Source organism: Bos grunniens, chromosome 22 (assembly GCF_055505025.1).
Source record: "Bos grunniens cultivar Pamir isolate PY7600 chromosome 22, Bosgru_T2T1.0, whole genome shotgun sequence".
NCBI lineage: Eukaryota > Metazoa > Chordata > Mammalia > Artiodactyla > Bovidae > Bos > Bos grunniens.
In genome coordinates, this window is record NC_141186.1 from 10891786 (window position 1) to 10904165 (window position 12380).

Below are 12380 nucleotides of genomic sequence, written 5' to 3' on the forward strand. Positions count from 1 at the left end.
TTGGGATGGAACCCTTGCCTCCTGCATTGAATGCTCAGAATCTTAACCACTGAACTACCAAGGAAGTTGCTCTCTTTTCTTTTTGATATTTTTAAATTTATCATTTGTCTATGTGTGCTCTTAATTGGAGGACCTTTTCCTAGATGTTCTAGACTTGCCCCAAGTTAAAATTTCTAAACTCTGGAACTTTCTTTCAGGTGACTCCATTGTTTTGCAGAGTTTCTTGCCCTGCTTTGATCGTATTTTCACTACTGGATTCTCCAATGAAGTGTGGCAATCTGTAATAGAAAAGTTGGCAAAGAAAGGATTATGGCATGTAAGTAAAAGGAGATAGCTCTCTTGTGAGGAAAGGCAAATTGAATTTCTTTAATTTGATTAAATTTCTTTCCCTCTGCTAGCACTGGGGAATTATAATTCAGTACTTGTTTATCTTGATGCGAAAGTAACTTTTTCACTGTCATGCCATTAATGAAAAGCCACTGAGATAATATTAGTTCACCAGTTTCCGTTTTTTAAGCTTGGAAAACAGTTTGTGGCAACTCTGTGCTCCCTGTCTCCATTGCCATCAAAGAAGTGTAAAGTCCAGATGCTAATGGTGACATGGAATGAGGAAAATAAGTGATTGTCTATTCATCTTTGTAATTGTCTTTATACGGCAGCATGTGCTAGCTTGGGCCTGATGACCTGCTTGTGCTTCTTGATGTATGACATCAAGAGACTGTACCCTCGGGTAGCAGCGAGACTGCAGGACCTGAACCCACAGCCAGGAATCCACAGGATGAAGGAGCCCAGTGGCTTCCATGCCACACAGGTGCCTCCCTGAATCCGAGTCCTTCACTGTTCTGAGCTAATTCTTTCCTCTCTGGGCCTCACTTCCTCACTTGTAGGTTGCAGGATATAAACCTATTCCCTCCTGGTTGTGGGGGAGGATTAGAAATCAGGGACCAATAGCACCTGATAATAATATCATTATATTATTTTATCCTCATTATCACGGTAAGCCCTTGGTGATAATAATGTTCACTGAGGGCTTGCAGTGTGCCAGACACTGAGCCCCAGGGGTTTTGTAACACCTGGCACCAGTGTGCTCAGTACCCAATGAGCAGTGGCTGTCACTGACCATAATGACAATTATAGGTGGCCTATAATCGCTCCTGAGAGTGGGCTGGCCCAGAGAGGGAGTTTGGTTAGAAAAGGCCGGCAGGCTTTTTAAAGCTGTGCAGACCAGAAAAATCTATGTGCAGCCTGAAGGGACTCTGGACCCAGGAAGGCAGGGTGACTTTAGGATACAGGATTCTTCAGTTTTTTAGGTCATGGATGCTTCTGGGAATCTAATGAGATCACTGGGACTCTCTTTTCATGCGTACTCGTGCACACATGCACACACACATACACAATTATGTGTGTAGCTTCAGGGAGTTCATAGGTACTCCCTAAAGTCCAGCCACAGGCTCCCGGAAGCTCACCCCCATATTATAGTCTTGAGGATGAGACAGTGATGGGGAGGAAAGCAAGCTAGACTCTTGGGAAATCAGCAATCAGAAATCCAGGGCCCCGGTAACAAGAGATCTAGGATCTTTTTTCTGATAAGATGGGTAAACTAAGAGCTCTTTCTAGTTTTATTTTTATAAGTTCTGAAATTCAGTAATTTAGGGTAGATCTGTGAGTGGGAAGCTCTTGGCATCATTAGCAGGAAAGTAGTTCTGTCTACTACTCCCCTCTTCCCCATGTGGGATGAACGTGGATAGAGCCCCGGAGCCTGGGTGAGAAAGGAGGGAGTGGGAGCCCAGCAGCTCCTGGCAGGCTGTCACCCAGCCAGCCAAGGCCCAGGAGTCCAGCCCAAGTGGTGGCCCCATATCCTACCAGCAGTGGGGCCCAGGCCACTTCCAAACACTGTAGGGAAAAACATCTTATAAAAACCAAGCCAGCCATCAGGATTGTCAGAGCTCTGAACCGATCATCTGGGTGAGTCTGGGCTGTGGGGCCTGCTTATGGTGAGTAGTTAGGAGTGGGCATCACCCACTGGTGGTCTAGGGGCTTAGACTTGAGCTCCCAATGCAGGGGGCTGGGTTGGATCCCTGGTCAGGGACTAGACCCCACATGCCACAACTAAGGATTTGCATGCCATAACTAAAGATCCTGCGTGCGGCAACAAAGATGGAAAACCCCGCACGCCACAGCTAAGACCTGGTGCAGCCAAATAAATAAACTTAAAAAATTAAAAAGAAAATAATAATGTGGGTATCAAACCGAAAGAAGTTGGAAGCAAGATGTAGCCACAGGCTGAGTTCCAGTCCCATGCCCACTTGCAAGAGCATACATGAGGGAAGTGGATCCTGAGTCTGGATCACCAGTCAAGGTCATGCCAAGCCTAGAATTCCTGGACCAGCCAGCGTACCTGGATGATCCCAGTAGGGACCTCTCAGGATGTGCTAACTGTCTGAAAAGGAAAATTTGCTTAACTTCTCTCAGATTTAGTTTAGGGTCAGTGACTTAACAATAGGGTTTTCGAGGGAAAAAAAAAAATCCTAATTTGTGGCATTTGCCACTTCAAGAAAGGCAATGCCAAAGAATGCTCAAACTACCACACAATTGCACTCATCTCACACGCTAGTAAAGTAATGCTCCAAATTCTCCAAGCCAGGCTTCAGCAATACATGAACCGTGAACTTCCAGATGTTCAAGCTGGTTTTAGAAAAGGCAGAGGAACCAGAGATCAAATTGCCAACATCCGCTGGATCATGGAAAAAGCAAGAGAGTTCCAGAAAAACATCTATTTCTGCTTTATTGATTATGCCAAAGCCTTTGACTGTGTGGATCACAATAAACTGTGGAAAATTCTGAAAAGAGATGGGAATACCAGACCACCTGACCTTTCTCTTGAGAAACCTATATGCAGGTCAGGAAGAAACAGTGAGAACTGGACATGGAACAACAGACTGGTTCCAAATAGGAAAAGGAGTACATCAAGGCTGTCTATTGTCACCCTGCTTATTTAACTTATATGCAGTGTACATCATGAGAAATGCTGGGCTGGAAGAAGCACAAGCTGGAATCAAGATTGCCAGGAGAAATATCAATAACCTCAGATATGCAGATGACACCACCCTTATGGTAGAAAGTGAAGAAGAACTAAAGAGCCTCTTGATGAAAGTGAAAGAGGAGAGTGAAAAAGTTGGCTTAAAGCTCAACATTCAGAAAACGAAGATCATGGCATCCGGTCCCATCACTTCATGGGAAATAGATGGGGAAACAGTGGAAACAGTGGCTGACTTTATTTTTCTGGGCTTCAAAATCACTGCAGATGGTGATTGTAGCCATGAAATTAAAAGACACTCCTTGGAAGGAACATTATGACCAACCTAGACAGCATATTAAAAAGCAGAGACATTACTTTGTCAACAAAGGTCTGTCTAGTTAAGGCTATGGTTTTTCCAGTTGTCATGTATGGATGTGAGAGTTGGACTATAAAGAAAGCTGAGCGCCGAAGAATTGATGCTTTTGAACTGTGGTGTTGGAGAAGACTCTTGAGAGTCCCTTGGACTGCAAGGAGATCCAACCAGTCCATCCTAAAGGAAATCAGTCCTGGGTGTTCATTGCAAGGACTAATGTTGAAGCTGAACCTCCAATATTTTGGCCACCTGATGCGAAGAGCTGACTCATTTGAAAAGACTCTGACGTTGGGAAAGATTGAAGGCGGGAGGAGAAGGGGACGACAGAGGATGAGATGGTTAGATGGCATCACCAACTTAATGGACACAAGTTTGGGTAAACTCCGAGAGTTGGTGATGGACAGGGAGGCCTGACGTGCTGCGGTTCATGGGGTCGCAGAGTCGGACACGACTGAGCCACTGAACTGACTGACTGGTAGTGTAAATGCTCTCGATTTCCATGGCCAGTCTCAAGCTGCTAAGTCAACCGTAGGGCTTGGATTTGGAAGTGACATACGTGCACAGTCAGCTCCCACTCTGATAGGAGCCGCTCCAACACAGCCCCCAATAGGGTCTCATGGACCCCAAATAGCACTAAGGTGCTGAAGAATAAATTGGGATGGGTTATTTCAAAAGGATGTGTTTCTTCTGCTCGCTGAGCTTTAAGAACGTTGCAGGAGATTACTTCTTTACCTCCCTGCCCCTGTGCTCTCCCAGTGCTGCCCGCCGTCAGCTACTCCCGTCTTCAGCAGGCTTTGAGGAAAAGTGGAGAAAACCCATATCTCAGCACAAATAGGAATTTCACCGGACAGAGACACTTGGATTATCCTGGTTAAGGCCAAAGAGTTTGGCTGGTGGCTTAAAAAAAAGAACCAGGGCTGGAAGCTGTCCGGTTTTGTCTTTTGTTTCTGAGTTCCTAAAGTTCCTAAAGCTTAAGATTACTTTTGTTTTAATAACCCATGTGGAGAACATAATTGTTCCCGCTTTTTCTGTTTCTCCCCTTTCATCAGTCATTTCTGCTTCTGTCAGTGAAGAAAGACCGGCTTCCGAGAAATCTCCACGTCCCAGATTTATCACTGAAAAGTCTCTTTGAGGTAAGGTAGCTTCTTGACATGGAGAAGGCAATGGCAACCCACTCCAGGACTCTTGCCTGGAAAATCCCATGGACGGAGGAGCCTGGTAGGCTACAGTCCATGGGGTCCTAAGATTCGGACATGACTGAGCGACTTCACTTTCACTTTTCACTTTCATGCCTTGGAGAAGGAAATGGCAACCCACTCCAGTGTTCTTGCCTGGAGAATCCCAGGGACAGGGGAGCCTGGTGGGCACAGAGTCAGACACGACTGAAGCGACTTAGCAGCAGCAGCAGCAGCTTCTTGACATGCACGGTTTCAAGTCAGACCTCTCCCCACTTATGGTGACTGGGACCCTCCCCTTCAGCTGCCTCACTGCAGATTTGTTGTTTATGGTGATTGTAGGCTGTGGCCACAGCGAATCAGGGGTTTACTGATTCTAAACTCTTTGGGTGGGGGCTGGGATGAGGGGGAATTGGACGAAGGCAATCAAAAGGCACCAGCTTCCAGTTATATGATAAATAAGTATTAGGGATGATAAATAAGTACAACGTGATAAATATAATTTACACTGTGATGTGTTATGTATGAAAGTTGTTAAGAGAGTAAATCCTAAGAGTTATCATCACAAAATTTTTTTTTAATTTAATTTTGTGTCTCTATGAGATGAAGGATATTCACTAAACTTGTAATAATCATTTCACAATGTACCTAAGTCAAATTATTATGCTGTACACCTTAAATGTGTACAGCTCTGTATGTCTATTATATCTCAATAAAACTTGAAGGAAAAAACCCCAAACTTTATGGGGAAGGAGAGTCTGAAGTTTCATATTGATGTGGCAGCTGCCATAATTCTTCCTGTGTGTTTTTTCCCCTAGAAATACGTCTGCGCCAGACGTTATGAGAAAGTGGAACAGTTGCCCAGGCTAGTGCAGTGGCTCGTCTGCATGGGTGCAAATGTGGAGAGCATAGGACCGTACCCTCTGCACACCCTCATGCGCCTCTGCATCCAAGCCGGTGAGTTCTTTCCTGGTGGTACGCCCTCCACGCTGCCCTCCAGCTCAGACCTCGGGGTCTGCGAAACCAGAATGTGGCCGTGTAGATGTGGACTATTCAGATGATCTGAATAGTCAATGATTGGATTATTCAAATATATGAAGGCAGCAAGGAAATAGTACCACTTTTCCTTTCTCCTGGGACCTCACAGCTACAGGAGGCCCACACTGAAAGGATTCTGTGTTCTCAGACAGATGCTGGCAGCAGGCTGGGGCCCTGGGATTCAAAAACGGGCCTTGCGACAGACAGCCTTTGCTGGACAGAGCTCTCAGGGGAGCTGTGGAATTTCTTCCTGCTGGCCAAGTCAGCCGTGGTCTTTTTCCGGGTTCATTTTTCCCTCTCAATCAGAGGACCAACTAATGTGTATGTGGGGGGAATCCCAAGGTAAACACTGGCTATTGCTGATGCAGTTGGCTTGTGTGTGTGTGTTTTTTAAGTAATCCTGTTTTCATATATATATATACTTTTTTTGCATTTTTAGCCTTTACCACCTGGCTATAGGATATCAATTTAAAAATATTTTTATCATTAAAACACACACATATACAATATCCACATTTATACCTTAGATAGAAACCTGTTTGTTTTTTTTTCCCAAGCATATGTAGCATCAGTGTTGGATACTGACCCAATCTTAGAGCCAGAAGGAACCAAGAGGGCTTGTCTACACTGTCTTCCCTTTCTAGGCTGTAGCATCTTCTCAGGATAGGAGTGGCATGCCCAGGGGCTTAAAGACCTGAGCCACCATCTTTGCTTCAGCCAGATTTACCCTTTAATTATGCATTTCATGTATTGGAGAATTCATATGAGCATTTATGTATATACATTTTGGTGACTAAATTATTTAAAAGTATAAAGTCTGAATAAAAGCAATCTAATCCAATGCTCCCAGTTTCAAATTAGGAGTATCTCTGGGTATGAAAGTCACAGTCCCTCTCTGTGTCTACTTTTTAAGTTTGTTCCTGTGGTTACAGGCAGGTGTGGATAAGATCAAGTCTTCGCATTTAGGCCTGATTCTCTTCTCAGAGGAAAACTCTGACATGGTGACAAATGGTGTCCACAGAGTTGGCAGAACTGTGCGGCTTTTCAGAACCCACTGGAAGGAGTCTAAGAGAGGAATTTGAAATCTCTGTCCTATCTATAGACATGCAGTGGGGTGCTGTTGGTGCCCTGCCCTGGTCCTCTATGACCAGTGCCCCCGTCTCCTGCTACACCACAGCCGCCTTGTTTGCCAGTGAGCTGCTCTTTGCCAATAGGCACACCCCTCCCTCCCTGGGGGTGGGTCTGTAGCTCTGGATTGACTGCCACTGGGGTACAGAAGGAGAGCACCTACCTCAAGGTGGGTCAGTGCTGTGGTGCAGTCCCTGATCCACAAGCTCCCTGTGGGTGGAGGCTGAAGGCCGCTCAGCTGAGGCCACATCTCTGCTTGCTTCCATCCCCTGCCCTGCTTCCGTCCTCTCTTTCTCCCCGGCTCCCTCTGCCAATAAATCACACATACAAGAATCCTTGTCATAGGCTGTGCTTCTAGGAAGTGGGGCTTCCCCAGTAGCTCGGTGGGTAAAAACTTTGCCTGCAGTGTAGGAGACACAGGAGACATGGGTTTGACCCCTGGGTCAGGAAGATTCCCCTGGAGGAGGAATTGGCAACCCACTCCAGTATTCTTGCCTGAGAAGTTCCATGGACATAGGAGCCTGGTGGGCTACAGTCCAAAGGGTCGCAAAGAGTTGGACATGACTGAGCAACTAAGCACAGCTCTGCTTCTAGGGAATTGAACTTAAGTTTTCTATGAATAACTTCCTATGACTTGTGCTTTCAACACACACATTTTGGGACTTCCATGGCAGTCCAGTGATTAAGACTCAGTACTTCCAATGCAGGGGGGCACAGATTTGATCCCTGGTTGGGGAACTAAGATCCCACGTGCTGTGTGGTGTGGCCAAAGGCTTTTAAAAAATAAAAACAAAAAACACCGACACACAAACTCCGTCTCCACACCTGTGTGTGGCAAGGGACAGTGTATGTTGGATGCCCCATTGGGCTCCCTTGGGCTCCCTTGGTGTGCACAGTGGTTTGCTTTGCTGCTTTCTGGTCTGTTGGAAATAACACCACTCATTCATTCCTTCAGGGGAAAGCAATCTTTTCAGGTGGTTAATGGACTACAAGCCCGAGTTGAAAGGTCGCATCAACCAGAAGGATGAGGATGGCTGCACTGTCCTCCACGTGGTTGCCGCCCACTCGCCAGGGTACCTCACCAAGCGTAAGTGGCAGCACCATTCAGACTCGGGTGTAGGGAACCCACACAACTGACCACTTTACCTATTCCATCCCGTGACGGCCTTTAATAATCAAAAATACCAAATTATGCGCCCCCTTTTTTTTTTGTATTTTCAGCTTGCTTTTCAGAAAAAAGCTTTTTCTGATATATTTTGTGCTTGAAAATCTTACCTAGTGATAACTCTTCTCGAGAAAAAGTACTTATATAGATTTAAATTAAAAAAAATTTTGTGACTCAAGATTAAGTATTTTTTTCTGGATTTAATTATTACAAAATTATTATTACTACAGAGAACACTAAAACAACCTAAGTATATTAAATTTTCTGTAAGTAGTCATGAAAGATAAAAAAAAAATTGGGGGAAGGAGGTAGGAGGATCATGGGTCATGGTGCCTTCTCAAAGGGGCTTGCCAGCTACTTAATTTTCCCTTAGGTTGATACTCTGGAAATCAGGCGTTTTCACCACCTTTGGGGCAACTTTGGTAATTGCATTTGTTCTCTCTACTGTGTAACAAATCATCATAAACTTAGTGACTTAAAATGACACTCATTTATTAGCTCACTATTTTATAGGTCACTAGTCCAGTGCGATCTGACTGAGTTTTTTGCTCAGAATCTCTCCCGGCTGAAATCAAGGTATTGACTGGGGCTGCGTTCTCATCTGGAGTTCTGGGCCTTCCTTCAGGCTCCCATGGTTGTGGCAGAATCGGGTTCCTTGTGTTTGTAGGACTGTTGTTGTTCAGTCGCTAAGTCATGTCTGACCCTTTGTGACCCCCTGGACTGCAGTGTGCCAGGCTTCCCTGTCCTTCACTATCTCTTGGAGCTTGCTCAAACTCATGTCCATTGAGTCAGTGATGCCATCCAACCATCTCATCCTCTGTCACCCCCTTCTCCTCCTGCCCTCAATCTTTCCAAACATCAGGGTCTTTTCCAGTGAGTCAGCTCTTCACATCAGGTGGCCAAAGCATTGGAGCTTTAGCTTCAGCATCAGTCCTCCCAACGAATATTCAGGGTTGTTTCCTTTAGGGTTGACTGGTTGGATCTCCTTGCTGTACTAGGGACTCTCAAGAGTCTTCTCCAACACCACAGATCAAAAGCATGAATCTTTGCTGCTCAGCCTTCTTTATGGTCCAACTCTCACATCCATACATGACCACTGGAAAAACCATAGCTTTGACTAGACAGGCTTTTGTTGGCTAAGTGATGTCTCTGCTTTTTAATATGATGTCTAGGTTTGTCATAGCTTTGCTTCCAAGGAGCAAGCGTCTTTTGATTTCATGGCTATAGTCACTGTCCTCAAGTGATTTTGGAGCCCAAGAAAATAAAATCTGTCACTATTTCCACTTTTTCCCCATCAATTTCCCTTGAAGTGATGGGACCAGATGCCATGATCTTTGTTTTTTGATTGTTGAGTTTTAAGCCAACTTTTTCACTCTCCTTCAGCCTCCTCAAGAGGCTCTTTAGTTTCTCTTATCTCTCTGCAGTTAGAGTCGTATCATCTGCGTATCAGAGATTGTTGATATTTCTCCTGGCCATCTTGATTTCAGCTTGTGATTCATCCAACCCAGCATTTTGTATGATGTACTCTCAGTATAAGTTAAATAAGCAGAGTGACAACATCAGCCTTGTACTCATTTCCCAATTTTGAATCTGTCTGTTGTTTCATGTCTGGTTCTAACTGTTGCTTCTTGACCTGCATACAGGTTTCTCAGGAGGCAGGTCAGGTGGTCTTGTATTACGATCTCTTTAAAGATTTTCCAGTTTGTTGTGATCCACACAGTCAAAGGCTTTAGAGTATTCAGTGAAGCAGAAGTAGATGTATTTCTGGAATTCCCTTGCTTTTTCTATGATCCAACGAATGTTGGCAATTTGATCTCTGGTTCTTGTGCCTTTTCTAAACCCAGCTTGAACATCTGGAATTTCTTGGTTCACATACTGCTAGAGCCTAACTTGAAGGATTTTGAGCATTACCTTGCTAGCATGTAAAATGAGTGCAGTTGTACAGTAGTTTGAACATTCTTTGGCCTTACCCTTCTTTGGGATTGGAATGAAAACTGACCTTTTCCAGTCCTGTGGCCACTGCAGAGTTTTCCAAATTTGCTGGCATATTGAGTGTAGCACTTTCACAGCATCATCTTTTAGGATTTGAAATAGCTCAGCTGGAATTCCATCACTTCTACTAGCTTTGTTCGTAGTAATGCTTCCTAAGGCCCACTTGACTTAATACTCCAGGATGTCTGGCTCTAGATGAGTGATCACACCATCATGATTATCTGGGTCATTAAGATCTTTTTTGTATAGTTCTTCAGTGTATTCTTGCCACCTCTTCTTAATCTCTTCTGCTTCAGTTAGGTCCTTACCATTTCTGTCCTTTATCATATCCATCCTTGTATGAAATGTTCTCTTGATATCGCCAGTTTTCTTGAAGAAATCTCTAGTCCTTCCAATTCTGTTGTTTTCCTCTATTTCTTTGCATTCTTTACTTAATAAGGCTTTCTTATCTCTCTATTCTCTTGAACTCTGTATTCAGTTGGGTGTATCTTTCCCTTTCTCAACTGCCTTTCGCTTCTCTTCTTTTCTCAGCTACTTGTAAAGTCTCCTCAGACAACCACTTTGCCTTCTTGCATTTCTTTTGCTTTGGGATGGTTTTGGTCACTGCCTCCTGTACAATGTTATGAACCTCTGTCCATAGTTCTTCAGGTACTCTGTCTACCAAATCTAACACCTTGAATCTATTCATCAGCTCCACTGTATAATCATAAGAGATTTGACTTAGGTCATACCTGAATGGTCTAGTGGTTTTCCCTACTTTCTTCAATTTAAGCCTGATTTTGCAATAAGGAACTCATGATCTGAGCCACAGTCTTGTTTCTGCTGACCGTATAGGGCTTCTCCATCTTTTGTTGCAAAGAATATAATCAGTCTGATTTTGGTATTGACCATCTAGTGATGTCCATGTGTAGAGTCATCTCTTGTGTTTTTGGAAGAGGGTGTTTGCTATGACCAGTGCGTTCTCTTGGCAAAATTCTGTCAGCCTTTGCCCTGTTTCATTTTGTATTCCAGGGCCAAACTTGCCTGTTACTCCAGGTATCTCTTGACTTCCTACTTTGGCATTCCAATTCTCTGTGATGAAAAGGACATCTTTTTTTGGTGTTAGTTCTAGAAGGTCTTGTAGGTCTTTATAGAACTGTTCAACTTCAGCTTCTTTGGCATTATTGGTTGGGACCTAGACTTGGATTACTGTGATGTTGAATGGTTTGCCTTGGAAATGAACAGAGATCATTCTGTCATTTTTGAGATTGCACCTAAGTACTGCATTTCGGACTCTTTTGTTGAATATGAGAGTTACTCCATATCTTCAAAGAGATTCATGTCCACAGTAGTAGATACAATGGTCCTCTGAATTAAATTTGCCCATTCCTGTCCATTTTAGTTCACTGATTCCTAAGATAACTGATGTTCACTCTTGCCTTCTCCTGCTTGACCCCTTCCAATTTGCCTTGATTCATGGACCTAACATTCCAGGTTCCTATGCAACATTGTTCTTTATAGCATTGGACTTTACTTTCACCACCACGTTTGGGGTGGTGATCTCATCCACAGCTGGGCATCATTTCTGCATTGGTCCAGCCTCTTCGTTCTTTCTGGAGCTATTAGTAATTGCCTACCCCACTTCCCTAGTAGCATACTGGACACCTTCTGACCTGGAGGGGCTCATCTTCTGGTATCATATCTTTTTGCCTTTTCACACTGCTCACGAGTTTCTTGTGGCAAAAATAGTGGAGTGGTTTGCCATTCCCTCCTCCCGTGAACCAACGTTTTGTCAGAACTCTCCACTGTGACCCATACGTCCTGGGCAGCCCTGCACAGAATGGCTCATAGCTTCACTGAGTTATGCAAGCCCATTCGCCATGACAGGGCTGTGATCCATGAAGGGGTTGTAGGACCGAGGTCCCCGATTTCTTTCTGGCTGTTGGCCAGAGGCTGCTGTCAGTTTCCACAGACCACACGTATTCTTTGTCTAATGGCCTCCTCTGTCTTCAAAGCCAGCAGGAGAGAACTTCTTGTGCATCAGATCCCTCATAGTCTGAATCTCTGTGCTCTTCCATCTCTGACCTCTAGACCTTTGACCTTTAGGGCTCATGTGATCAGACCAGGTTAATCTCCCCATCTTAAGGTCAACTGCTTTGGGAAGTTAAATACATTTCCAGAGTCTCATCACAGCAGAGTTTAGATTAGTATTAAATGGATAACTGGGAGAAGGTGTGTGTATACCAGGGGTTGAGAGTCTCAGGGTCTGAGAATTTTGCCTTTCACAGTGCGATACTTGATAGGTGAGAAGTATGACTTTAAATTTTGCCTTATTTTTGTAAGATGAGAGGCGAGCAGTTGTGACTGGGGAGATGGGAAAGGACAGCATCACAAGCAGGATGTTGTCTGGTGTAGAGGTGCTCTGTCAACGTGGTAAATTGTCAGAAAGCATGTGTTTGGAAGCTGGGAATTAGGCACTGATTCTTGTAACTCTCGGTGCTCACATAAGTC

The 12380-nt window shown here is 44.4% G+C and overlaps 1 protein-coding gene across 5 annotated transcripts in view; it reads left to right on the forward strand.

Annotated features, from left to right (window-relative positions):
* Positions 1–12380, forward strand: part of TRANK1 (tetratricopeptide repeat and ankyrin repeat containing 1) — a 97203-nt gene that overhangs the window by 31764 nt on the left and 53059 nt on the right. For 4 of the 5 annotated variants that reach the window (XM_086365863.1, XM_086365861.1, XM_086365862.1 and 1 more), the window contains 4 exons: positions 198–316; positions 4442–4525; positions 5386–5524; positions 7689–7820. In XM_086365863.1, coding sequence (XP_086221989.1) covers positions 198–316; positions 4442–4525; positions 5386–5524; positions 7689–7820 — 474 coding nt within the window. Of the gene's footprint in view, positions 1–197; positions 317–4441; positions 4526–5385; positions 5525–7688; positions 7821–12380 lie in introns of those variants that run through there. The other variant, XM_086365866.1, reaches the window with a different exon arrangement.